Source organism: Fusarium subglutinans (assembly GCF_013396075.1).
Source record: "Fusarium subglutinans strain NRRL 66333 chromosome Unknown NRRL66333_c0000103, whole genome shotgun sequence".
NCBI classification, from domain to species: Eukaryota; Fungi; Ascomycota; class Sordariomycetes; order Hypocreales; family Nectriaceae; genus Fusarium; species Fusarium subglutinans.
In genome coordinates this window covers 16,068-41,868 of record NW_023502166.1, presented here as the reverse complement: position 1 = coordinate 41,868, position 25,801 = coordinate 16,068, and the positions used below count along the sequence as shown (strand labels likewise).

Sequence of the window (25,801 nt, the reverse complement as noted above, 5' to 3'; positions counted from 1 at the left end):
CTGCTCATATCATTCATCATGCCTCCTTCGGCGCAAGTTAACGAACAACCTCAAGAGGTTAAAAAGACGCCCTTACAATCGATTTCACAAGGCGCCTGTCTCCCCGGTATCCCCAAACACCCCACCTTCGCTTTGAAAAGGCAATGGCAGCTGGAGCAGATGGCGCTTGCTTTTCGTGTGTTCGCAAGATTAGGTTACACAGACGGTATGGCTGGCCATATTTCCGTTCGAGACCCTGAGAATACACACACATTCTAGACAGTAAGTGCCAAGGTTTGATGCATGGGTACAGTAAGAGCAGGTGTCGATGAACCATAGAAGCCCTTGGCAGTGCATTTTGGCATGTTGAGAGCCAGCGATATGATCCTTGTTGACTACCAAGGCGTTCCGATCGGTGCTGCTTTAGGTATGTCTGGAGGTTCTCTATTCTTTACTCAGGTTGGTACTAACTATAATGTAGGAACTAAGGGCAAGACTTTGATCCTTCAAAATCATGGTCTCCTTAAGACTGGCACAACAGTCGATGAGGCCTGCTTTCTTATGACCCTTATGGAGCGAGCCAGTCAATGCCAGTTACTTGCTGAGGCTGTTGCAGCAGCTAATGGTATCCCAAAGGTTCTTATTTCTGATGCAAGTGCAAAATATACTTTTGAAAACTCAAGTGATCCAGAGACATTGTACTGGGAGGGCCAGCCGGACCTAGAGTACGAGGAATATCTATGTAAGGGTGAGCATAAGCTATAGGGATTAAGATAAGTTAGCATTACTGTACGTTTGTGTTCAGGGTAAGAAGAGGTATAAGCTATGGGCGGCATTGCTCAGACACTACGTATCTGTTCCATGAATCTAAGTTCTGTCTGCTGCTTTAAGCTCCCAGCCACGAGCCTCAACTGCAAATAACACATCTAGCTAACAACTTAGACATGAATCTTCTTCCTGTCATTGGCGTTCCCACTCTTAGACTTATTAGTTTTCTTGCCTTTACTAGTCTTAGAATTATCAGTTTCCTTGCCTTTCCCACTTTTCCATTGCCTCTTCCCTAAATTTGAATCGTCTTCCACATCATCCTTTTTCTCCTCTTCAATCTTCATCTTAGCTTTCTCTTTTCGGTTCTTCGTCATTTTAGTTGTCTGTTCCTCCCCCGAATTCCCTTCATCCTCTTCGCCACTGCCCTGGTTCTTCTCTTCAGTAGGCGGTATGTAAGTAATAGCCATCACAAGAAGCTTCTCCATCATCGCTTGAGAGGTTTCGTCGACGTCTCCAAAGAACATTGCAGGATCAATGGCTGCTACTTTCTTCTCTGCTTCTTTTCTGATTTCTTTCATCCTAGAGACTCCATTTGCCATCCTATCCAGTGTTCTTTGTTGTCGCTTCCCCTTAGTACGAGGGGACTTGCTCTTTTCAAAGGCTCCTTTATAATCCTTTTGAAGGGTTTCCAGTTCTTTGAGGACTTTGTCAACCTCGCCATCCTCATCTTCCCAAGAAGCATCGGAAACATAGTCTTCATCCACTTCCTCTTCCATGGAACTTTCGGCTTCTTCGTCTTCGTCTTCGTCCTCCTCAAATTGAAGCCCAGAACCAGGGAAGGCTTTCAATCCTCTTATGAAGGTAGATTCCGTTGCAGCCGATTTCTCAAATTGCGCCTCCGTCTTGAAAGTTGAACCGATGTTTGTCATAGTATTCCCATCAGATGGAAGCATTTTGTCTGTGCCGGTAGCAAAAGAAGCCACCGTCCAGAAGTCGGTTTTGAAGGTAGAGTTTCCCAACTGCAGGGGATAGGAGCCCTTCGAGCTTATACCCTTCATTTTGTCTATAGCTTGACCACTGCTTTCGCTAATATTAGTGAATACTTTATAGTCCTCCAATGCCTGAATTTTATATTCGCCCATTGGAACAGAAATGTCAGACATCGAAAGGTTGATACCACTGCCCGGACCTTTTTCCTGGTTGTTACTGTCATGGAAGGAGCTGCTTTCTTCATCCACGTAAAACAAGCCATCCTGCTTCGTGAGAGGAATCACCAACAATTCCTCTTCCATCTTGTAAGCTTTGGATTCTGTAAGGGGAGGACCTGTACTCTTCTGCTCTTGAGCCTTTTTCTTGGCCAGCTGTCTCAGCGATTGGCGAAGCGGGACGCTAGGCTCAGGCTCGTAGACTTTGGGACTGCCATCCCTGCCCAGGTACTCGACTTGCTCGAAAACTGCGTTGACCCAACGGAAGTGGACGATAAAGAATGGATCAATGTGTGCAGGCACAACACCCTGGTTGCAGATGTGACTCCACATCTCATGTGCTCCAAAACGGATGTTCATAACATCATCGTGTATTGTATCGGTGTAGTCGATCTGTGTGCTTGTCGTGATTTCTTCTTCTTCTTTACCACTGTCTTTTTTCCTTTTGGGTTTCTTTTCTTCTTGAATGGCATTAATGGATTTGGGGTCTTCCTCTTCATCAGATGATGGCATGGTCCTCTCGATATTGTCCAACTCAAGGGAAATAACGTCAGCACCCTAACCTCTCTGAGGCATCAGCACTTACCATCTCCTGCAGTTCAGCCGCCACTTTCTTGTCCACCTGGTAGTTGGTCGGGTTGTTATTATCCTGTACAAGCACCGTTCTTAGTATACTGAAAAAGCTGGGGACAGTGTCATGACTATGTCAATGATCCACGAGGCATGTTCGAAAACCTACTAAGATAGCAGCTTGCTGAAGTATCTTTTTCTTCCAAGTTTTGAGGGCATTCGCTCGATCCAAATGTTTCTGACTAAGTTGAGCTTCAGCGGCTAGAAGCATCCCGATGTCCAACTCCTTCTTTGCATAATCATTATACGCCTGGAGGTCTTTCTCGTGGATCTCTTGCAAATCCTTGTTGTGGTACGCACTGAGGTCTTTAGTTGTTAGAGCCTTCTTGGTCGCCCAATACGGAGACCGCGTGGTCCAAACTCTACCGTTTGGTCTCCCATCCTCCGCCACCCCAGTCGCTGAGCGGAGAAGATTAACAAGGCACCAGACGACGTCATAGGCTGTGTTTAATCATCAGAATTAATTCCAAAATGTGTGAAAACAGTATGGTCCTTGACTCACTTGGATGTCCATGTAGATTCCCTGGTGTAACCAGGAAGTTTTTGGCCTTAAAAATCCCGACTGGCATGTTGGCCAGCTTCATAGCTTGCGCTGACTTTACGTCCCGAAGGTCACCGCCATAGATATTCTCTTGCGAAGAACCGTGATGATCAAGCTTCATCAGATCAAGTCCATTGCCTAACTTGACAATAGAGCTTTTCTTGAGGAACTCGTTGATTACCTTTCTTTCCAGTTCTGGGAAACCGTCTCCACCAGCGTAGAAGCAGCATTGTCCGTCATTCTCAGGCCAGAATAGCACAGCTAGGATCGACGACTGATTTCTGTTGACACCCTGCTGAAATTTTGGTACTGAAATGCCGGAGCCATCTGCACCTATGATGCAGAAACGTGGACGTCTTTTATCCAGCACAGACGGTTCAAGCTTTCCATCGGTATTAAAGATCTTGACCCCTGAGAGCATATCAAGCCCGAGTGCTGACGCGCCCCCTGTCAACTTAAAGCCGAGTTTGGTCTGTTTCGTAGAATTTCTAATCAGCCGGAATTCGATATTGTACTTCAACGCCTGGTGGTATATATATCACTTACGACTTGCGAAGTGAACGGCTCTTCCAACCGCCCACAATACAACTTTGGATCCTTGACAAAGATTTCAGCCATCCGCGCCGTTGGCTTTGGGAGGGCCACCACCACCTCCTCCTTTTCCTCTTCAATCCCTCCCTTATTTTTCTTTTTCGTTTTCGTTGTCTTTTTCTGCTTCTTTGGTTTTTCGGTGAATTCCCCAATCAGTTCCATCATGCCACGAAAATGATCGGCATCCCAATGAGTCACCACCCACAAGTTGAACTGGATATTCTTTGTAATGCTGTAATGGGTCCCAAGATATTTATTCACGTAACCTAGCGCCAGGAGTATAGCTTCAGAAGCAGAATATTCGCCAGAGTCAACGCCGCCATCCATAATGAAGGCATATTCTACGGACTTTCGGTTCTTGATAAGGACGTGGATTGAGCAGTCCCCGAGAGGTACAGGGACCTGGAAATTCTCAACAATCCATTCCATGGTGGCGTGTGTATATTGACACGAGATCGATGTCTCGTCAAGAGAGCCGAAGGACTTTGAGAGTAACGGGTGCTCCAGCGAGCCCAGGCCTGCCCAGCTCGTAAGATAAATGTCCTGTCTGAGCATAAAATCAATAGTCGCAAAAGCCAACAAGGATTCGGACCCGCATTAGTGGAGGACTGGCCCGTATCTGACAAGTCAGTCTAGCTAACCGCAAACGCTCAGTGCGGCTGACCTGCACTAACTTGTTCAAGAGCCGGCGACTTCGTGTCACGGCTGAAAAAGGGTCTAGACCCAAAGCTTATGCACCTTGTTCAGGATTGAGCGGTTTGGCCGAGGTAATTCAGTTTGATGTTATGTACATTCTGGCTAATGCTCTTGTAGACTAGACTCAATATTGTTGTTCAGATGGATCAAGGCTCCACGTCACGCTTTACACTACAGCTACATATCTCGGATATTCTACTTGCCCCAAATCGGACCCAGTCTATCAATGAGATCCCCCTTGCCACCCCAGAAACCTTTGAGCCCCGTGCAGCCGTCATATGGCGCACATTCAATCACCTCATCACAAAGCTCTTCGGAGCCAACACTTGCCTTCCTACTCTTCGAAGTCTGCAGTTCAACAAATCCGACACCAGTCATACCTCCATGAGCATTCCCCTTGCCCAGCTTTACGAGATTGACAACTTCCCCCTCCTCTAGATCCAAGATCATGCTAGTCTGTGTCTCTCCGCTATTTGTGCCATGTGTCTGATGTGTTTGCTGGTACATCGTCCGCACCAGCTTCACTTTGCCATTGCCCCACACCCGTAGACGTATCTCAATGCTTTCCGGCCATGAGACAGGGAACATTGCCTTCTCAAGAACTATAGCATCGACGAAAAAACCTCCAGTTGGCTTGCCTACCGAGCGATCAAAGCGGTATTGCGAGTATTTCCTCTTGTTGTCTTCGTCATCCACAAAGGCTAGTTCCTGCTCGATGAGATGTTCCTTGATGCTGTCTGAGCATATGTCGGCGGCTGGTGCCTCCTTTTTTATCTCCTTTTCCTTTTCCTGTACCTTGTCCTGCACGTTCTTGACGCTGTCTTTCATCTCATTTTCAAGGTCACCCATGGCAGGAGGCTCAATCGTGTCTTGCGTTGGATCGTTATCACAGAACCCATTGACAATGCGAGCTGTTTGTGATGCAGAAAGTCCAGTGTCCACAACTGTGGATTCTATAAGAACTGGGAGTCTAAAAGCCCATACTTCAGGAGATTGCACCTCTTCAGTGATAAGCTCCGACGGGTTGCTGTTTCTGCAGGAAAAGATGTTAGTCGTGCGACCTGGTCAGTAAACGTAGTAGGATAGGGCGTAACTAACAGTTTGTCAATGATGCCGACAATCTTAGCCATCTCTTTCTTGATTGCCTGACGCTCAGTCACGAGTGCTTCGATGTTAATGTTGACAGGGTTATTGAAACGACTTGGCCCATATGCCAAAGGGTTAGCGATCACAGCCTGTATGCGACCCAGGTTACTCTTAAACTCCATGAAACTGTCAAGTAGATCATGCGTATACTGTTGAACGGGAGAAAAGTCAGGCACCGTGATGTTGTTCTCCTCTGCCCACTTGACAAAGCTGCGATTGCGATTGTAGGGGGTCAAAATTGCGTATGTTTTCTGGGGACAGGCTGCAACACGGCCCGGGAAAGCGGAGGCAGCACGAATTAGGGAGTCAAGAGTCCATTCGGCGTCGTCACTCTTGATTTGGCCTCCTCCAGACCAGTTAACGGTTATCGTGGATTCTGTCTCTTGGACTGCTGCTTCGATCGTAGAGGTGGCGGTTCCTTCGCTAAGCGTGAACTCCCCAGCAGATCCATTCATGGCACCTTTCAGCCTATTTCATGTTAGTACGGACACCATGCATACTCCTGCATGAGGCTCACGCTGTCTCAACGTTGCTCTTCTTAGAAGCGTCAAGGACTTTCATAGACACGATTCCATGTAGATCACCGCCTTCCATGAAACCTATATTGCTCGTTATTAACATGCTCGAACAAAATAGATTTGTCTTGAGATACCTGATATATAGCTATCGCCATAGATTTTGAAGAATCTTTCACTCGTCATCTTTTGAGGCGGGTCCGACGGATTCTTGGACTTCTCCAACGGCAGGCTGGTATTTTGGTTAGCAGAAGCCTATTGACAATCCTAGAAGTTACTGACAAAGTAGGGTTTTGAACAGCGGTTGTAATCTCTGTGGGAAAGTTAGCTACCTGCCAAAGGCACCTCACTCGGAGATATAACAAGCCTTACGATTGATAACTTTGACGGAGATTACAGCGTTCATATCACTGCCTGCAAATTTTGCCTCGTCGATACTGAGGGAGTTTCCAGAGACCTCGATAGTTCCTAATTTGATGGATGAAGCTGCACTGATATTCATGCTCCTGACAACATCTGAGATCTTCTCGACGAAACGTGAACTGTATGAGACAACCTGCGAGACATTCGAAGGACCTCCTGCGCGTGCAGCTTGGGTCTGAAGGTCGGCTTGAGTGAGCTTCACAGCCCCATCTATGCAGGGCCGCTGCAGAAAGGAATTGAATCCTTGACCCAAGTGCATGGAGTCATTGTATGGGGCGAGAAGAACGTAGCCCATGATTAGCAATGATCTATCGGTGGTGAATAGTGAACTTGAGTGCGATTGAAGTTGCAAGTTCTGGAGAAGACCAGGGAATGAACTTCGTTGTAGAGCGAGTAAAAGATTCCGAGATGTTTACGCATGTTCGTTCCGCTATGGACCGAAGTGGGATGCCCGTGATGGTAATCCCTGGAGATGCATCAATAGTGTATCAATAGTGCGTGGCCTAGACCTTTCTGGTGGGGATGACCCGCTGTGCTACAGCGCGTATATGCATGGTCTAGCACCATTCGGCCTGCCAAAACAACTGATAAAGGTTAGTTTTATGAAGGACAATGCCCAATCATTCAGCTGATTCGCGTTCATCTTGAGGGCGAGTTATTCTTGTGTCCCTATCGTTCTTTGCGAGATCGTCTGTTGTTTGAGTTACTGAGACTTCACACAGCGCTCTCATACACTGTATATCTTTGCCCAAGACTTTGCCTACCAGCACCCATTTTATCTTATTTGTTTACAAATCCAGAGTCCCATCAATTCCGACACGCGAATCTTTGATCAAATCATAATGTCTGCAGAGCCGCCAAAAGAAGCAAAGGAAGATGTATTCGTCAAAGTGTACAGTCTCACCACAGCACCCAAACAGGGTCAAGACGGCGATACGTCTGTTGCTATCGGCCGCATGGCTGTAACGACTCTCAAATTCGCAGAGTTGGTTTTTCCAGTGACAAGTCAAGACCTGAGCTAATCAGAAAATAGCGAGGCTTCAACATTCCAGTCCCGTATCACGCTGGCTGAAATAAGAACCAAGATAAACGAAGCTCTGAGCAGTGAACAGACGTTCAAGTTTTGCGCCGACGATTATTCCCTCGTTCCTGAAGATGTCACCCTCGAGACATACAAGAAGATGATGCGTAGTAGTGCCATGCGCGAAGCCAAAATCCCTACTGTTTTGATCGCCCCAACCTCTGAACCTGCTTCTAGCCAAAGCGCTGCTCTGAAGGATTCATTTATCATGAAGTTTATTCAAGTTGGGGATAACCCTGAAAATGCTAAAAATGTCGGATCGCTTCATGCATCGGCTTTCAAAGGCAAGGATCCATCAACAATGCTCTTGGGAGAGTTGCGACGCCTGATCGGGAAGATGTGAGATGACTTTAAATATGGAGCATGGGAAGACTGAGTCTTTAGCTAACTGTTAATCAGGTCCGCAGATCCAAAAATGCACACGTTCTGTTCTCTCGATGGCACAGCAGCTGGAGATGAATTGACCTTGCAGAAGTACCTCGCTCTGGATGTAAGTGACGGATGGCCGCCATTTCCTTGATTTAGTCTGATTTAATATGCTCATCATGGGATAGAATGCAAAGGTTGACCCATCTGACGGCACACCAGCTATACTAATACGCTATCGAAGTAGTGATGCAAAGGTCTCTGCCGCTGCTTCTAAATTCCATGGTGCTAGCCAAGATGTCTTGCAGGCTATGGAACAAATGAAGCCTGACCTCAGCTTCAAAGACAGATCGGCAGAGGAGATGCATGCCGATACGACAGCTCTGCAGGTCCAGGAAAATCTACGTGCTTCTGACATCGCTGCACGCGAGGCATCCCCACTCAAGTAAGCAGTTATTATCACAGATACTTACGCTATGCTAATCGAGGTAAAGATACACGAGTCAAATGGACGAAGCCGATTGGGACTCGGTGCTAAGGAACTGTTGCCTATTATATGGCTGGAAAGTCGATAAGGGGACAAAAAGGATTGTGCGAGCCACCACCCCGGCCTTCCGACTTAGAAACAAGCTGCCACCGAGACCGATAGCCTTTCCTGCTCCTGCTATTCAACAGCCAGTGATATCTCCAGAAACCTCAACCGAGACATCTGTAGCATCAACACCCGGCACTGACAAGTCCCCGGATACTTCGGGAGACGCCTCGGCTGAAGGACAAGAAACTGAGGGAGCCGTCAAAACCGAGAAACCAACAATCACAGAGAATTCTGAAGCAGCTGTCGACATAGACAAGCCACTCACCGCAGAAGATGTGGAGGCGCCCATTCCAACAAAGCTCGGGGCAATTCCATCATATGCAATCAATGACAGATCTAGAATCGAGATAACGATGGTCAGCAACGAGTTCCAGGAATCAATGGCCAGAAATCATTTCAGTGCGTCTTCGGTGGAAGCTTCTGCGTAAGTCACTCTCAGACGCATTGTGAATTGTGTGCAACTCTTGCTGAAATGAGTCTCCAGTTCTGGAGGCTGGAGTGGCTACTCAGTAGGTGTCACAGGCGGCGCTGCCCAAGAAAACACTTCTGGTGGAACGAAGACCCAAAAGGGTTATGCAAAACGAATGTTTGGAAGCTACATGTTCCCTCGCGTTGATGTCTTCCTGAGACCAGAAGATCTAGAGCCAACTGAGGAGCTTCGTGCAGCTCTTGACGGTATCAAGCAGACCAAGAACGTAAGTAGTAAGATCACGCCAAGGATTGATACTAAAAGATAGCAGATTAACGCTCTCCGAGAGCTTTATAGTACCTTTGGACACCTTTTCTGTCATTCAGTCACTCTTGGAGGCTGCCTCCAGACGACCAAGGTTGTTGAGAGTGATGAAGCTGTCCAGCAGAGCAAAGATAAGCAGTCCTTCAAAGCACAACTGGGAGTTGCTGTTTCCACTGTAGGTCTCACATCTGAATTTCTACTGTCGAGCTAATCATGTGTGATTGTAGCCATTCGGGGCCAAAGGAAACGTCAAAGGGTCCAAGGAGAGCCAAGACGGTGGAGAAAGTCACAGCAGAAGTGCGAAAGCGAACGAGAGTATGGGATTTGAGGCTACTGGCGGAAACTCCATCCTCGCAGCAGAGTGAGTTGAGGACTGTCTTGGGAATGCGAGCTTACTAATTGTTGGTTGGCAGCCCACCGGCCTGGAGTGGCTCTGTCGCAAACTTCAACAACTGGCGTATCATTGAGCAGACTGAACTGACACCGATTGTTGACGCTATCTCAAAGATGACCGGATATCGCGAAACTAGGTCCTGGTTCTTTGCTGCGGCACCTAAGCTCAGTGAATACATGGTCATTCCCGAATCGAGGATGCTGCATGTCCGGTTCAAGGTTGCCAGCCAGAACGAGAGTTTTGGCGTCATATCTCAGAAGAAGGTATGCTATACTTACTGACCAGATGCAGTCACTTACTAATCCTGGTATAGATACCGGCTTATCTTGGACATCGCCCAAACGAGTCGGTAACACCAGTTCGCACGAATCTTAGAGTCCCAGATCAACCCCCGAAGGAAGCATTCCGGAACGGACCATTCGGGCTTATTGGCGACATGACCAAGATTACGGCTCAGAACCCTGGTGCTTCTACTACTCCACTATTTGAGCCAAACAGGTCCGTCTGCATGAATCTACTATAACTTCCAATGCCTAATATTCTGAACCTATAGGACTCAAACACCAATCTTGATGTTTCCGTCCGGAGCAGAGCTTGGTAAATGCAGCGCCGTCTTGTGTTGAGAACCGGCTGACCTCTTCAGGGACCAAAACAGATAATGCATTCAGTCATGTAGTATGGCGGTTAGAGATCGCTAGAGGGCATAGCGTAAGCAAAATCTAAGATCCATGCCCTTTCTATGTGTGACTGCTGAGTCAGACTAATTCGTGCTCAGATCGGCCCTGATACGCTACTATGCATCAAATCAGCTGCATTGCCGAAGGCTGATCTAGCCTTAACGGTATACCGTAATGCGCAAGGAGTGTATCTTCCGTCCATCAGCAGCACAGACGAACCCTGCTACTGGAGACTGGAACCCGCCGAAACTTCCGGAATATCCAGAATGAAAGGCGATCGTTACAAATTCGGCGACTCCTTCAGACTTACCTGGTCATTCTCCGATCAAACAAGCGGTTTCCGCGACTTTGTTGATGATTCGTATGGTCGACGCAACTTGACTCGGCCGTCTGATATCAAGAGCGATAAGTTATGCTTGAAGGTTCCCTTCCCACGGTTCGAAAGCATGTCATCAGATTATATGGCAGTACTCATGTCGCCTGCCTTGACAACGGATCCGATAATTGAGAAGATCAAGGTCCTCGATGGATTCAACCAAGAAAAGACTTACAACTTTCATGATCTGACGTTTCGGGTTGATCTAGTTGGTAATGATGGCAACGGCGATAAGAATGACTACGCAAATCTTGCGGCCACGACCTGGGAGGAGTTAGACAAGAAGCTAACGCCGGGAGAAAAGTTGTTGGGAAACATACTTGGACCTTCTCCGATGGTTATTGATGGCGTTTTGGGGGGTATGGAGTTTACTCGCTGGTGAGCCTTATGGCTGATAACTCAAGTCAGCACAGAAAGCTTGGTAGATATATACTGTACTTGTTGGTTGCATCGGGAAGGGATTAATGTTACTCCTCTTATCTCTGCGTGCTGAACAACGTCAATCCGCTCTGACTCGGCCAGTCGAATTAGTCTGGCCGCAGAACGGGACATGCACATGCAGCGGATGGAGCCGCGTGATTGGCGATACAAAGTGCGACGTGCAGAAAAGGTGGTCAGCATCTGCCCATTTCGACATCCTGATGGCCTCAATCCGGGGTTCACGGCAGTTTTTTACCCAAACATGTTCACTATTTCCCAGCAGTCCTTGAAGAACCTCTGGTTTCTTCTTGTCTCTGGAGCATTCGATTCCCTCATTCATCGAAACCTAGCATAGCATTTCAAGCTTCTTAGTCAACCCCAGACATCGGCAGACTTTATCCCTCACTGTAACCTGACCAAGTCATGCACATGATCACGCTCGCATTTCGGTTGCACCCAACCCGCCCGTTTCCGGTTCTAGTGTCCAACAAAGATATCACGCCACCAATGATGTTGTTGGAGAATGCGTCGCTCAACGTTGTACTTCTGCAGCGGAACGCAACACGGGCAATGAAGATACATTATTGACAGCGGGAGTGAACAGCCCAATAGCAGATGCATTTCCCTCGCAAGGCATTCTTCGTCCACGTCAGTCATTTGCGACCTAACGAAAACGAGGCAACCTAAGCAGAGCCTCATCAGGTTTTAACTTGTGGATTCGGGGCCCAGATCAAGATAAGCTCGCGGATCCTCGATTTAATACTCAATCTCGAACGGTTCTTATTTATTGTGAGATATTCACTGGATCTTTCTCTCATCTTTGTTTGTCTTTGACGTGATTGGCCTAGTCACCATGTCGACACCCCCGCCATCAGATGACGCAGAGGGTCACCCCCCAGAAGAGACACCACATGACGAGGAGGAAGCTAAGAGCGCGTCACCAAGCAAGAAAGAAGCCAAGCAACCCAAAACATCAAACCGTGGACATAAACTTCGGCATAAAAAGCCTACACATTATCGAACACATACCAACGACTTCCCTTCGCAGGCGCCTGGCGATCCGGTAATGAGGCAGGCGATGCGCTACGGCATCGATCCCAGCACATATCTTCCTCCGCCGCCGGGTGCATATCCAGCAAATACAAACGCGTCTTATTACCCATCACCAAATGTCCCGCCGCCAGCTGGCTATACCAGCCCTTATACATATCCTGGAGGCGGAGGATATTTCTCTACCCCACGAGTAACTGTCCGAGATCCCCAGTACTTCACCCCACCTGGATACGATGTGCCACCGTCCGTATACTCTGACCCTGGATACGCTCCCTCCGATTCTTACGGGTATGAGGAGGAGATCCCACCGTATCCTGAGTACCCAGTGCGGGAGCCGAAAAGAGTTCCAGTTCGGCCGAAACCCTTGCGACAACCGAAACCACAGACCGAGCCTAACCTGAGTAGCCTTCGAAGGGATGTGGCATACCAGAGGCCTCGCCAGAAGCGACCGTCTATACCCACAATGGAGAGATCATCGTCAGAAGAAGGTATAACTATGCAAGACATCATGGCTGAACTCAGAAACCTCCAACGTCAGGTGTACCAAGCCGACATACAATCCGACCCAGGGAGGATCCAAGGCCGTCCACGGCGAAGCCCATCAGTCACAAGCCAGTATACCAGTGATGACACGAGATCCCTGAACATAGAAAGGGAAAGGTCTCGTCAACTCACAAGTATCATCTACCGGCTGCTCGAAGATAGACAAAGACCGGAATATCAAGACTCATTAGGGCTCTCGTCGAGGCAAACAATGATGGATCTTCTTCAGGGCAGGGCAAGGGAACATGATGGAGAGATGGCGCTGGTCAGTCAGCAGGACGCACAGGAGATACGGTCAAAACTCGATACTATCCTGGAGTATCTTCAGCTTGAGGACGGATTGGAGTATGAGCCAGCACCGCAGCGACTTCGCGATGCCTACGAAAGCAGGCCACAACCCTTGGTCTTGAGAGGTCAGCCATCTATTGCCTCAGGCTCCTCAGTACAAACACCATCATCGCCTACTGTAATTCGAGCAGCGCCACGTCGTCGTCAGAATCTTCCATCCATCATCAGACCACCACAAGATCCACAGTCATCGAACCAAGGACGTACCCGACAGGTTCCATCCAGGCTAGATGCCGACGACGAGATGTACGAAGACCCTCGACGTCCTGCACGTACAAGAGTCAGCTCAACACAGAGTGTTGCATCTCAGGATAGGAGAAGGCTACAAACATCGGTTATCCAAAGGAGTGATGCTCGGCCACCGGAGAGGAAGATTGTAGAAGGCGATCAACAGAAGGTCAGACCTGGTCGGTTTGCGTATGTCCAGACGGAAGATGAAGAAGATGAAGAACCCGCTCGAGCGCCTGTGCCGCCGTACCCAGTGCCCGATCCGCCTGGACAACCGAGACGGAGAAAGTCTGCAAGATCTGTAAGATTTGATTAAGGTTTTTCTATTTTCACTTATTGTATTTACGAGTATAAAGATATGGACTGGACGGTGTATTCCCAACCCCCTGTCGCCAGGGTGAGCTACGATACCCTGCTGTACATAATGGCTATGTCAACGGGCGTTTGCATACACTGCCCGGTTTCTGCATGCTTTGCATGTGATTTAGCCCAATCTTAAATTTAACTATCCTTTACTGCTGCGTTTATCGTAGTTGTCTCCTCCTTGGCCATGTATTTAGCTTAGACTAATCTGCTCCAACCTAGCTAAGATGAATTCCTCATACGATACTCGCCAAGGCGACGAACAGGATTCTGCCCTTAACAGTTCTAAGAAACGTGAAGCTGATAAACCTAAGGGCCGGCCACAGCTTCCAACCCGCCACTAGGTGAAGGAAAAAGTCCTTGTACGATGTGTTGATAATGAATAACTAGTCAATGCTCGCATAATCAATCTTATACCCTGAACTAACTGAAGGAACCACTACTAACTTCCAATACATACAAAGAAACATAATAGAAAGGCGTTGACAGCTGCGCCAATTGTTTGGTCCAGTATGGTCTTGATAAGTGCGTTGGGCACGTTGAGCTTATTGTTGACAGTATGACCATCTATGGCCCTAACTGCGGCCTGAGGTTAAGCATTAGGCTATAAAAACAGATGATAAGTAATAATAAAGTGTCATTTTTCCTAATATAAGCTTTTAAAATAACTAATAAATCTTGCTGTAAGCCATAGGGCATTGTAAAGGGAAGAGACCAAAAGGCATGTAAAGGGGAATCTTAGTATACTCGGGTCACTCACCATCTTCTTCATTGGTCTAAAGGGCCGTTAAATTAGTAGGTGGAGCAAGATGGGAAAGATTATTTTACCATGATCACTACCTTAGGTCGTCCGCTGGGAAGGAGAAGATACTTGATTCGTAACGTGCAGTGTTTGGCAGCTGAAGGCTCTACTGGGGCTCCGGCGTCGGAATTCCCAATCACGGATATACGCGGAGATGACGTCGTAAAATTGTCAAGCTATGATCGTGCACCGGGGGAATAGGGCGCCTGTGACAGAGGCGTGACGGGGTCAGCTGTGCCATGATCCGTAGACTGCCGACGTATGTGACCTTTTGGCCAACCAGGTTTACGAACTTCGGTGCGAGGAAAAGCGGCAATCTTCCGGTCTCCTCTGCTAGGTACGAGTAGGGTCAGATGGCATCTTGGCAAAGGCGAAGAAGCTCCACTTACACAACAGTTGATGCATATTGTATCCGGCTCGAGTTACTATGTAACGGTGACGATGAGTAGGGCCTAAGCTGAGGCTGCTGGATGACGAACTGATGCATCTAACCTTGCGAGCTCGACAGCCGTTGCAGGAATTGAGGAACATCTACTGATTATACTCTGGCTGTCCCATTCCTTGGGGTTCAGTGTCCATATCGTGAGAGAAACGGGCAAGCTAGTCCAAGACAAGATGGTTTAGGGGCACCACAGCAGTGTCACTGAAGAATTATACTTGGCATAAAAAGATCGTCGTTGTTGGTAGTTATCACCTAGCTCAGATCGAAGCAGGCATGCATGCATCCCCGCATTTGGATGTATCGTCTGCTTGATTGGACTGTGCTAGTATTCGGGGCCGTCGAGTAGATGTTACTTCGCTGGTCACTGTACCAACCAAGATCACCACTCCGCAAAGCCATCAACATCTGCGACAGGTGTGAAATTAGGTTAAGCCGGTACCGCCATCCACGATTACAAATAAATGTCATACTGCTCTATAATACAATACATCCAGTACTACTAAAGAGATCCATCCAACCACGCTTCCTTGTGCAGGGCTGTACGGTCATTATGTTCCATTTATAGCCGTGAATCTTGCACCCTAATGTAGATGCTTACAACCATTAGCTAAAGATCATGTGGTTAGGCGGTCCTCTGAATGCCTGTACCTTTGCAGATAAGCATGGCAGGGTAAGCTTATACCACGCCGCCACGCCGCAGCCATGAGTTACAATAAGCTTTAGTAATCGGCGACTATTTATAACAGAACATAGAAATAACTGGCTGATCGAATTTGTAAAACTTGAGATGCTGTGTAACCGTTACTTCTCCTCATTTTCGGATCCCGTTTCTTGGTCTAATTTCTTACTCATCTTGTTATGTCCTCTCTGGGCTGGCGCTGAGTGAGACTACCCTAGTAGGAGGATCCTACGCAAAGATGTATAAATTGAACAGATTCTTGACTTTGGTCTTGGCGAGTACGTCTTGTTAAGCACTAGCCAAGATGAGAACTTTTCATACACCTCTTACTATCATCGAAACGCTCGCCAAGTCTCATGGGGATGCTGCGGCAGTGAGATATCTGTTGCCAGAATCGCCTACTGACTACAAGACTATCACATATGCTGAATACTGTAATGATGTTGAAAATGCGGCGAAAGCGTGGTTGTATGTTTTATCACAGGCTGGCATTGCGAAAGGTGCCGTAGTGGGAATTTGGTAGGTCATTTGTCTCCGCAGCCACGCCTATCTGACATCTGGCAGGATGAGAGGATGGTCATACCAGGATCTCTTACACTATCTGTCTCTTCAAAGAGCCGGCTTCATCCCGCAACTTTTCTCACTTCGCATGACGAACCCATCGGTAGTCTATGAACTCCTGGGCAAGAGCAACGCTGCTGCATTGATCCATGATGCTGGCTGTGAATCTTTGGTAAAAGACTGCCCGCTTCCAACATTTCTCAGCGAAAGGGACCAAGAAAAAGCTGCGCCGCACAATGTTGAGCTTGAAAAAGCGACTACTGCTTTAAACGGCGATAAAGTCTCGGCCATATTTCACACCTCAGGCTCAACTTCAGGAATTCCCAAACTGGTTCCAGCTACTGTAAAATGGATGGACTGCTTGATTCGTAAGAACAAGCCATATACTCGCACCGGACCGCAGCCTGTGTACTGCCTCATGTCAGTTCTCTCGCAGCGTCTCGTGTTCCAAAGCTGATCCGTTACAGGGGTTCTCATGCCCATGTAGGCAACACCATCAATCTTACAGAAGCACTAGCTAACGCAGGCTGTTTGATTATGCCCAAGAGTATTCCCTATCCTACTTCTGAGTTGCAGAGTATGATTACCCACGGTAGATTAACGGCCTTCAACATCTTCCCAGCTCTTCTTTCTGTCTTCATCCGGGAAGCACGCACCAACAACGTCTTACTTGAGCAACTTCAGAGTTTGCACCACATCCTTCATGCTGGACAAGTTCTGGAGCCGTCGGATCAAGCGTGGGCTCATGAACAAGGGATTAAGCTTGTCAATACCTACGGTTCTACAGAGATTGGGCTATCGATGCAAGCATCTGCCACTTCTCAACACCTCACTCCATTTCCAGAGTCAGGTTGTGAATTTATTCCTCTTTGCGGAACTTCATCTTCGTCGGAACAACTTGTTGAGCTTGTCATACCCGCAGATGCAGATGACTGTCCTCATCCATCACTCAGAGATAAGGCGGATGGCAAGTTCCATACTGGTGACCTCTTCCAACGCGTTGGAGAGAATCAGTACTTATACAAAGGACGAGTGGATGACAGAATCAAGATGCAGTTGTCTTTGGTGTGTGACGCTGGATCACTGGAGGCAGAAGCGATGCAAGTCTGCAAGGTTGATCTGATCTCCGCTGTATCCGTCATTGGATCTGGACGTCCCAGTCCAGCCATTATTGTCGAGCCCAAGAATGACGATATATTAGAAACAGGCGATGACGATTTGGCAATGTTCAAGGAAGAAATACTGCGCAGGATATCGCCGTTTCATGCGCGAAAGTATCTCCATGAGCGAATTGACAACCCGCGCTTGGTCTTTGTTGTACCCCAGGGGACACTGCCACGAACAGCAAAAGGAAATATTATGAGGAAGGCGGTAGAAAACATGTTCTCTGATAAACTAGAGAAGAGCTTTGTGGCCATTTCGTCTACGTAACGCCTCCATGGTGATGGTTATGGAATCACGGACAATGGGATCGAAGAAGGTAGCACAGGATTCAGGAATTATTCTCAATTACTGCACAAACACAAATAAAATTACTAGTGCAGATTCATGACGACCTTTGTCTCACTGCATATCATTTCTGCGAGGATCGTTGCTGTAAGACGTACGTCATTGACTCAGTGGAGTGGTGATTCATAGCTTTCCAAGCCACTATATGAGAAGAACTGAACAGCATGAAATCCATATTGCACTTTCCTTTCATTTATAACTCAGATGAAAACTCTAAATCTCACAATAGGAAAAAGAATATTTACAGGGTTATTATACCACAGTCACCAATCATCTTTAACAAGAATTGCGTTTGCTTATCAAAGCAAAAGCAACTTCTTCTATAGAAGAACTCAGATCAGCACCATGTCTTCCATCGTAGACAGCGTCAAGGTATTAGATCATGCTCCCTATCTATCGTCAGTAATTGACTTGTTAGAACACCATCGCCGAAAACTTCGGTGGTCCAGCTGAAAAGCTCGCAACCCACCAATTCTCCCTCTCCGAAACCCCCGACCTCACCAACAAAGTCGCCGTCGTCACTGGCGGCAGCGAAGGCATCGGTTACGGCGTAACTCACACTCTCCTCTCCCACAACATAAGCAAGCTCTTCATTCTCTCCATTTCCGAAGAAGTCGTCAATGGCGCCAAGAAATCCGTTGCTGAAGAACTCGGCCAAGAGAAAGCTAATCGCACAGAATGGATCCAGTGCGATCTGAGCGACTGGGCTGCAGTGAAGAAAGCCGCGGAGCAGATCAAGAAATCTACTGATCGCTTGGATATTCTTGTTAATAATGCTGGAAGGGGAATCATGACGTACCAGCTCTCAAAGTATGGTGTTGATCAGCACATGGCTGTGAACCACTTCGGTCATGTTCTTCTGACTTCCTATTTGCTTGAGCTTTTGAAGAAGACGGCTGATGAGCATGGGACTGTGAGGATTGTCAATCTTGCTTCTAATGCTCATCAGGGAGCACCTAGCGATGTTAAGTTTGAGAGCCTTGATGAGCTGAACCAGGATCTTGGACCGAATCCTCAGTATGGACGATCAAAGCTGGCCGCTATTCTGTATAGTCGGTATTTGGACCGTCATGTCACCATGGCCGGAAACCCCAAGATCTTGGTAAATGCTACTCATCCTGGATTTGTCAGTACCAGGCAGAGCGTTGAGCATATCCACGAAGCGTGAGTTTATAATCTCTTTTTTTTAATCCTCGCTAACACATGTTAGGTATCCTCTCGCTGGCTACGCCATGTCAATTGGCATGGAACCTTTTAAGAAGGATCAATTCCAGGGCGCCACTAGCTCAGTATTTGCCGCGACCCTTACCGACAAGTCTGGACAGTATATCTGTCCTCCTGCTGTGCCAGAGTTGGGCAATGAGCTTTCGCAGAATGAGCAGCTTGGTGAGCAATTGATGGAGTTGACGAGGAAGGTCATTAGCGACAAGTTGGAGAGTTTTGATGATCGGAAGTTTTATTAGACATGTTTTCTAGATGACGGGTCGTGACTTGCATTAGATAAATGTAAAATACAATATTATATACTCACTTTCTAAGAGTCCGAAAATAACACAGTAACTTTAGGAACTCTATCTATATTAGCTTGCTTGTTTATAAGAACAAAGCTGTTTACTTTTTTAAACAGTTTTTATAATTATATAACTAACCTTTTTAAAGTTATACTTAAAAAGCTAAAGTAAAAACCTAATATTTACTCTTTATTTTACTAGCCTTAAGCATACGTGTAGTTTTAAGTCTGGATTAATAATACTAGGATGCTATTTAGTTCCGTACCCTGGAGAGGTTTTACATGGTTTACATGGTTTAGTTCTGTCTCAAGCTTACGTCAGGTCCATATTCTCAGATTACAGTTAAATTGATCATCGATCTTAATTGGCACGGTCCTATAGTCTAGTGGTCATGACGTTGGATTTTGATCACCCTCAAAGTCTTCCAAAGACCCCGGTTCGAACCCGGGTAGGACCTCATTTTTTCCCTCCCTTATCATCGAGTCGTCATCACTTTTTGCTCAATCCCACTTCTCTCCCTAAACCAATGACGCGTCGCCATCCCCGTCACATCATCAAGGGTCCCCAACCCCAGCTTTTCAAAGTCATCAAGTGGAACCCACCCGCACCAACCAGCATCTTCAGCCCATCGACGCGATGCTCATAGCAGCCTAGCCTCACGTCACCAGACCATTCGCGCGCCCCCTTCTCCGCATTTTCCTCATTGGTTCCCCATGTTCTGTTTCTCTTCACTCCTGAAAAAACAAAGATCACCAAGTTTCTCGCCCATGGTATCGACATGATGCTGCTCGGCATGGGCTGGCAGAAGCCTGGTAACTTTGCCGGTTCGTCGAGTTGGGCTATTACGATTGGGCTGTTTGTTGCGTCGGGGGGTTTGTTGTTTGGCTATGATCTGGGGTGAGTCAGTTTAAATGTCTCGTTGGAGTCTGCGGCGCGGTGAGCAGCCTGCATGCGACAGCGCTATTCTCCCTTGTGTTCTTTTTTATCGCCTGATGAATGTTGCGCTGCGCGTTGTGTTCGCTTGTCGCGAGATAGCCTCAAAGGTCTCTCCTTGTTGACATTGATCGGCAACACTTTGGCTCCGACTAACCTCATCTCACTCATAGCGTCATCAACGGCATCCTCGCCATGTCCGTCTTCAAAGACCACTTCAGCACGAATCAATCCTGCAAAGACGACGAGGGCCACATCGATCTCTGTCCCGCAGACTCATCGCTCATCGTCGCCATTCTTAGCGGTGGAGCCGTCATCGGCGCTTTGGCAGCAGCTCCATCTGGTGACAGCATCGGGCGGCGTAAGACATTGCTCGCGGCTGTCACTACATTTTGTGTCGGGGCCATCTTTCAAATATGCGCTCGAGCGACGCCGATGTTATTAGTCGGGAGGTACGTTATTTATCCTTGATACCTCGTGATTTATTCTCACGGCAAAAGGTTACTTGCTGGCGTTGCAGTCGGAGCTATTTCCGTTCTCGTCCCTCTTTATCAGTCCGAGACTGCGCCGAAATGGATACGCGGGACCATCATATGCATGTATCAGTTCTCCATCACGGTGGGGATATTAACCGCGACTACTATCAACGTCGGCACATCCAATATCGACAGCGATGCAGCATATCGAATCCCTCTTGGCATACAACTCGTACCCGGCCTCATCCTCGCGTCTGGTATTCTTTACCTCCCCGAGACTCCTCGGTTTCTCGTCAAGAAAGATCGATTGCCAGAGGCAGAATTATCTCTAAGTCGTTTTCGCAGATTGGATAAGACGCATCCCGCTCTGGTGGATGAGCTTCATGAGATTATTGCAAATCATCAGTATGAACTAACACTGGGTCACGACACATACAAAGCTCTCTTCGCAAGAAACTCCTCTCTTGGCCGCCGAACCATGACAGGCTGTGGGCTCCAGATGCTGCAACAACTAACTGGTATCAACTTCGTTATGTATTATGGCACCACCTTCTTTAGCAACGCCGGGGTCCACAAGCCCTTTCTCACCAACCTAGCCATGATCATCATCAACTGCGTTTGCACAGTGCCTGGTCTCATCGTCATCGAATCATGGGGAAGACGAAAGCTCCTCATGGCTGGCGCTCTAGGCATGGGCGTTTCTCAGTTGCTGATAGCAGCTGTGTACTCGGCAACTGAGGATAAGATGGAAAAATCTAATGGAGGGGCCGCTAACATAGTCCTTGTCGTCTTTTGTGCCCTCAACGTGTTTTTCTACGCAGCGTCCTGGGGACCTGTTGCGTGGGTCGTGACTTCAGAGATCTTTCCACTAAAAGTGCGCGCAAAAGCCATGTCTGTATCAACGACAGCAAACTGGCTTTTGAACTTTGGAGTTGCATACGCACCACCATATATCCTCGGCAGAGGCGCAAACGCATTCGGGCTCAAGATCTTCTTCATCTGGGGATCATGTTGTCTCCTTTCCATTGCTTTCGTATGGTTGATGGTATACGAAACTAGCAAGATGACACTAGAGCAGATTGACGAGATGTACGAAAGAGTGAGTTATGCATGGGAGAGTCCAGGGTTCAACCCTACTTGGAGCTTTCAACAGATGCAGAATGCGGGATGGGACGCGAATGCGCAGCCAGAGCAACAGGCTGGCGATGAACATTCAACATCGAATGTCAACTCGACGGACGACGAGAGTCATGAAACGGCGCCGATAAGGCCGGATAATTCACACGGATCGACGACTCGGATGGTGAATTTGGATTTTAGTTACTAATTAATCTGTGTTTACATTCCTTGCCGCCGAATTCAGTCATAATGTGAAACCGCCATTGGCCGAGCTTGCCAATGCAACATGGAACTCGACCGAATTCTTGGATGCTTACAGCACGACCCTAGAAACAGGCAGGATCCATCACATGTCCAACAACAAGTCCTTAGCAAACAGGCAAACTTGCATGCCAGCTGACGTTTCACAAGAAGCCCCCTCAGATAACAATGCCCAGCCTAAAACGGCTGCATAAACCTCCGTCTGACAGCGGAGGGTTCCTCGGAATAAGCAACCGTGCCATCATAGTAGGCATCTGTAACTTTCTAGATGCGTCGGGACCCTTACGTGTCTTACGAATTACCTTTCGATTTGTATCAATACAGAACCCTGCTGAGCTTTGTAGACTCCACCACAACTGGCCCAATCAACTCGGATCTCACACATTCCGACACGTAGGATAGGCTATCACAAACCTAACGCCGAGCCCGAAGCGCGAGCTTACTACGATCTGAGACAGTGGCCTCCAACCGCATTCCAATCCAGTCTCTTCCAGAACAATCGTACCGTTGGCCAATCAACATTCCGACGACCGCAACCGTCTGTGACATTCTAATTCGGCAGATAAACGATGTGGCTGAAACCTGAGCGATGATCTTCCGATTCTTGGCATTCCATGATGTTTGTGGCTTGGCTATGTCGGGAACCAGAACGGGCATCAGCTCATGGGCTGATTCTAGATGGGGCTTGCCGGGCCGGGTGGTGACATTTTCAACACCATCGTGTAGGGCTGGAGGTTGAGGTCTGGTCCGTCGGGGGAGCGGCTCCGTCGCGGCTCCGTCGCGGCTCTGGACTTTTCTAGACATCAGCAGAAGGGGCTAAGGATTCTTGATGGGATATGCAGGGCTGACCTTGGCGCATGGGTGATACCAGCTGAACACCATCACGACATGGCTTCTAGAACAAATTATTGGAAAAGAGATGTGGATTGAATTGGTGAGTTGGCATTACTCACGATAGGGTATACCTCGCGCCGCTATCTAAGCCTAGATCTAAGCTTGAACGTCAATACAGACTCGTAACCATAATCAACCATTGATTCTCCATAGCATACATGTAACAAATTACCCGAGAACGTAATACCATCTAAAATACCCAAAGAATACTCCATAGTCTCATCTTCCCTTTGCCTTCAATCCCGTCATTGATGCCGAACTCCTAATAGAACTTGCAGGTGTATTCGAGAACACAGGCCGACATTCTTCTAATTTCTGCCGACGATCAAACTCCTTAAGAAAAGTGTACACACTGCCGAGGGGCATGTATTCTAGTAAAGGTCGTAATTCGCTGGGGAACATTTCCGCTCCGTGATCTTTAATATCCTCGTTGACGCGATTGAGGCGAAGAATCTGCATCCAAGACACAATGCCATCACCAACCATGAACGTCGGAAACTGCGCCTGGGCAATATCTTCCAGAATCCACGTATTACGAAAATATGGCCTGTTCAAGAAGCCAGAGATGGCTCTGTAGCTGGGTACTTCCGTCGGGTCCGTGATCCCCTCAGGAATGTCGCTGAGATGAGCCACGGGCCCCATCCACTGCAGAATCGGCGCGTAGTTCGCTGGGTTCGCCTCACGATCCCCTGGTTCTCCAAAATTCTCCGGCATGCACTTATCCCACGCCCGTATAATCTCAACCGCAAGATCAGACGTCGCATCCTTCGTTCCCAACCATCCAACAACAAGCTTCGCCTCACGGTACGCACGAGCCATGTGCGCACGTCGCTCAGCCTCTTCTTTCCTGTCGCGCCTGTTGATGCATAATAGATCGATCCAGATCCGTAGCGGAGGTTTGTCGCATCTCGCGGAGCCCGGGTCTACGAGTTTGCGGAGGAATGAGCGGAGCCATCCGGGGGGTTTCTTTGTCGGCGATGGTGGTGGGGAGGATGGTTGTTGTTCCTGTTGGTGATTACTGATTGTTCGTTGTGTCTCAAGATCGACCCTTGAGGAGGAGGCGTTATTGATGACGGTCTGGGCGCGGGGGCCGAGGAAGACTTCGCGGGTGTAGCGGATTGCTTCGGCGAGGTCGGACGGTATGGCTACTTTTTGGCCGTTAAGCAGAATGGGCTCGGTTTTGGTGATGTCGCCGTACAGAGCGGAAAGGCCAATGAAATCAGGCGCATCGCATAGTTTCTCGTGGACCAGTCGACACACGATTCGGTCGTTGATGTCGTTATTCGGTGAGGGCTGCAGCTCCAGGATCCTCACTTCACGCGCCGCCAGATCTAGCGGCCGGTAGTGGATCGAGGACAAACCGTCTGACGGCGGCGCCATTAGTCAGTGCTGTCTAAGCGATCAGGATTTGTGTGGGTTCGAATGTGTGTTGGTTGGAGCCTTGTCTCTCTCATGCAGGATATCATGCAAGGAGGGGGGGCAGTGTCCAGTTGATATGATGAAAGGGTTGCAGTAAAGAAGGGAGGGGCACAGAAAGTGGGAGAAACAAGGTACTTGTTTTAATCGACATTCACCAACTGGTTTGTGCGTTTTTAGCAGCCCAACTGTGTGTGAAAAGACAACACCTGCCAAGACCCTGGAATGTGGCCCGCGAGAGGATAATGTTCCCACTCTGTACTGCCGGGTTTGGACATGTCAGGAATGAGGAAGATCACGGCAGGGATTTGCACAAGCTAACAGCCTAACAGGCAATCCACTGCCGCTGATAACATGACCTGAACCCAGATGAGTGCTTAGTATTTAACCGTCCCAAGCCCATCCCGTACGCCATTGATCGAGATCTTTCTAGTCTAGCCACATAGACTTTAGAGCCAGACCTGATGCAGAGGAGTAAAATGCTTGTCCGTAACTCTAAGATTAAAAACGCTCACTCGTGGCAATTGACATTTGCGGAGGAGGAGATTTGGGAGGCGTGCTGTGGAGGCCCGGCCCGGTTTCAATTTTTGGTCAGGACGTGGGAAATGCTAATTTAGCGCCGGTGACATGATTGTTCCTTGTCTAGTCTCAGTTTAGCGTGGGTGCTCTGGAGCTGAACGCGGAATACCAATCTGATGTCATGATGGTGTATTGTTCGTGACGAGGACTTGATGGCTTTACGCCTGAGACAACGCCTTCGATTGATCACATTTCTAGGACTCAATCCAGAAGGATCAAAGTGTTTCCAGAACTTCTAGAATGCGCCACTTCTTTACATATCTCCAACCTCAGCATCTGTGGACTCCTAATGTACGTGCTGTGTCTCACCGCCCCCCTTGACAAACAGAACTGTCCCCTTCCTAACTCGGCAAGTGTTCTCTTTCTCCGATGCGCGTATGTGACGAACCCGCATTGTTTGATACGTGAGTGGAGCTGGATCTGTTCACGTGTAGACAGGAGAATGGCTTGTTGCTTGACAGCGTGGATCTGCTAACTACCGAGTTATCCCACGTTTGGTGCTAGCGCCGGGAATCAATCACGCAAGGATTCCGTCGAACGGCTTATTTCCTATGGGATTTAATCACAAGTCACTTAAATCTGCATGTTGATTGCAACATTACAATGCAACGTGGACGAGCTGTCAAAAACACCTGATATGATACCCTCGCGATATGGGCTCGCGTCTTCGCCTTTACTATTGAGACAATGTTTCGGAGACCTGGAATACTTCTAGATTACCGGTTTGTCCGCCAGGGCTGCTCGCTGAGACATTTAACAAACCTGCATCAATACCCAGAACCCGAACTCCCTCGGTGTTGGACAATTAGCTGCAAAACCCACCACACCGTCCCGATGATCTGCAGAACAAACTTCTCGATCCAAGACATGTCCCCGGTAGTCAAGAGGGGGCAAGTGGATCGTCACCACCAGTTCAATTCGTGCATCCCTGTTTTTTTGGATCCAGAC

The 25,801-nt window shown here is 48.1% G+C and overlaps 7 protein-coding genes across 7 annotated transcripts; 5 read left to right on the top strand and 2 right to left on the bottom strand.

Moving 5' to 3' along the window:
• Nucleotides 1-18: 18 nt before the first annotated feature.
• Nucleotides 19-744, top strand: FSUBG_7906 (novobiocin biosynthesis novR; the record flags this gene model as incomplete). The annotated part of the gene is made up of 4 exons (XM_036686259.1): nucleotides 19-205; nucleotides 259-273; nucleotides 332-406; nucleotides 461-744. 4 exons carry the CDS (start codon nucleotides 19-21, stop codon nucleotides 742-744), a joined length of 561 nt encoding a protein of 186 aa, XP_036536584.1.
• Nucleotides 745-917: 173 nt separating this feature from the next.
• On the bottom strand, nucleotides 918-6,789 carry FSUBG_7905 (uncharacterized protein; the record flags this gene model as incomplete). The annotated part of the gene is made up of 10 exons (XM_036686258.1): nucleotides 918-2,510; nucleotides 2,692-3,023; nucleotides 3,085-3,595; nucleotides 3,670-4,261; nucleotides 4,610-5,443; nucleotides 5,509-6,024; nucleotides 6,074-6,155; nucleotides 6,209-6,303; nucleotides 6,354-6,384; nucleotides 6,444-6,789. The coding sequence occupies 10 exons, from the start codon at nucleotides 6,787-6,789 to the stop codon at nucleotides 918-920; spliced, it is 4,932 nt and encodes a 1,643-aa protein (XP_036536583.1).
• A 547-nt stretch (nucleotides 6,790-7,336) lies between these two features.
• On the top strand, nucleotides 7,337-11,098 carry FSUBG_7904 (uncharacterized protein; the record flags this gene model as incomplete). The annotated part of the gene is made up of 13 exons (XM_036686257.1): nucleotides 7,337-7,479; nucleotides 7,528-7,914; nucleotides 7,975-8,065; nucleotides 8,130-8,386; nucleotides 8,436-8,960; nucleotides 9,021-9,231; nucleotides 9,277-9,444; nucleotides 9,497-9,630; nucleotides 9,683-9,926; nucleotides 9,977-10,161; nucleotides 10,217-10,260; nucleotides 10,307-10,371; nucleotides 10,439-11,098. The coding sequence occupies 13 exons, from the start codon at nucleotides 7,337-7,339 to the stop codon at nucleotides 11,096-11,098; spliced, it is 3,114 nt and encodes a 1,037-aa protein (XP_036536582.1).
• Nucleotides 11,099-11,989: 891 nt separating this feature from the next.
• FSUBG_7903 (uncharacterized protein) lies at nucleotides 11,990-13,624 on the top strand (the record flags this gene model as incomplete). The annotated part of the gene is made up of 1 exon (XM_036686256.1): nucleotides 11,990-13,624. One exon carries the CDS (start codon nucleotides 11,990-11,992, stop codon nucleotides 13,622-13,624), a length of 1,635 nt encoding a protein of 544 aa, XP_036536581.1.
• Nucleotides 13,625-15,898: 2,274 nt separating this feature from the next.
• On the top strand, nucleotides 15,899-17,586 carry FSUBG_7902 (4-hydroxybenzoate benzoate ligase; the record flags this gene model as incomplete). The annotated part of the gene is made up of 3 exons (XM_036686255.1): nucleotides 15,899-16,113; nucleotides 16,159-16,575; nucleotides 16,623-17,586. The coding sequence occupies 3 exons, from the start codon at nucleotides 15,899-15,901 to the stop codon at nucleotides 17,584-17,586; spliced, it is 1,596 nt and encodes a 531-aa protein (XP_036536580.1).
• A 423-nt stretch (nucleotides 17,587-18,009) lies between these two features.
• On the top strand, nucleotides 18,010-21,911 carry FSUBG_7901 (RCO3 glucose transporter; the record flags this gene model as incomplete). The annotated part of the gene is made up of 6 exons (XM_036686254.1): nucleotides 18,010-18,036; nucleotides 18,083-18,828; nucleotides 18,875-19,050; nucleotides 19,844-20,072; nucleotides 20,282-20,560; nucleotides 20,609-21,911. 6 exons carry the CDS (start codon nucleotides 18,010-18,012, stop codon nucleotides 21,909-21,911), a joined length of 2,760 nt encoding a protein of 919 aa, XP_036536579.1.
• Nucleotides 21,912-22,378: 467 nt separating this feature from the next.
• On the bottom strand, nucleotides 22,379-24,238 carry FSUBG_7900 (uncharacterized protein; the record flags this gene model as incomplete). The annotated part of the gene is made up of 2 exons (XM_036686253.1): nucleotides 22,379-22,755; nucleotides 23,212-24,238. 2 exons carry the CDS (start codon nucleotides 24,236-24,238, stop codon nucleotides 22,379-22,381), a joined length of 1,404 nt encoding a protein of 467 aa, XP_036536578.1.
• Between the last annotated feature and the right edge of the window lie 1,563 nt (nucleotides 24,239-25,801).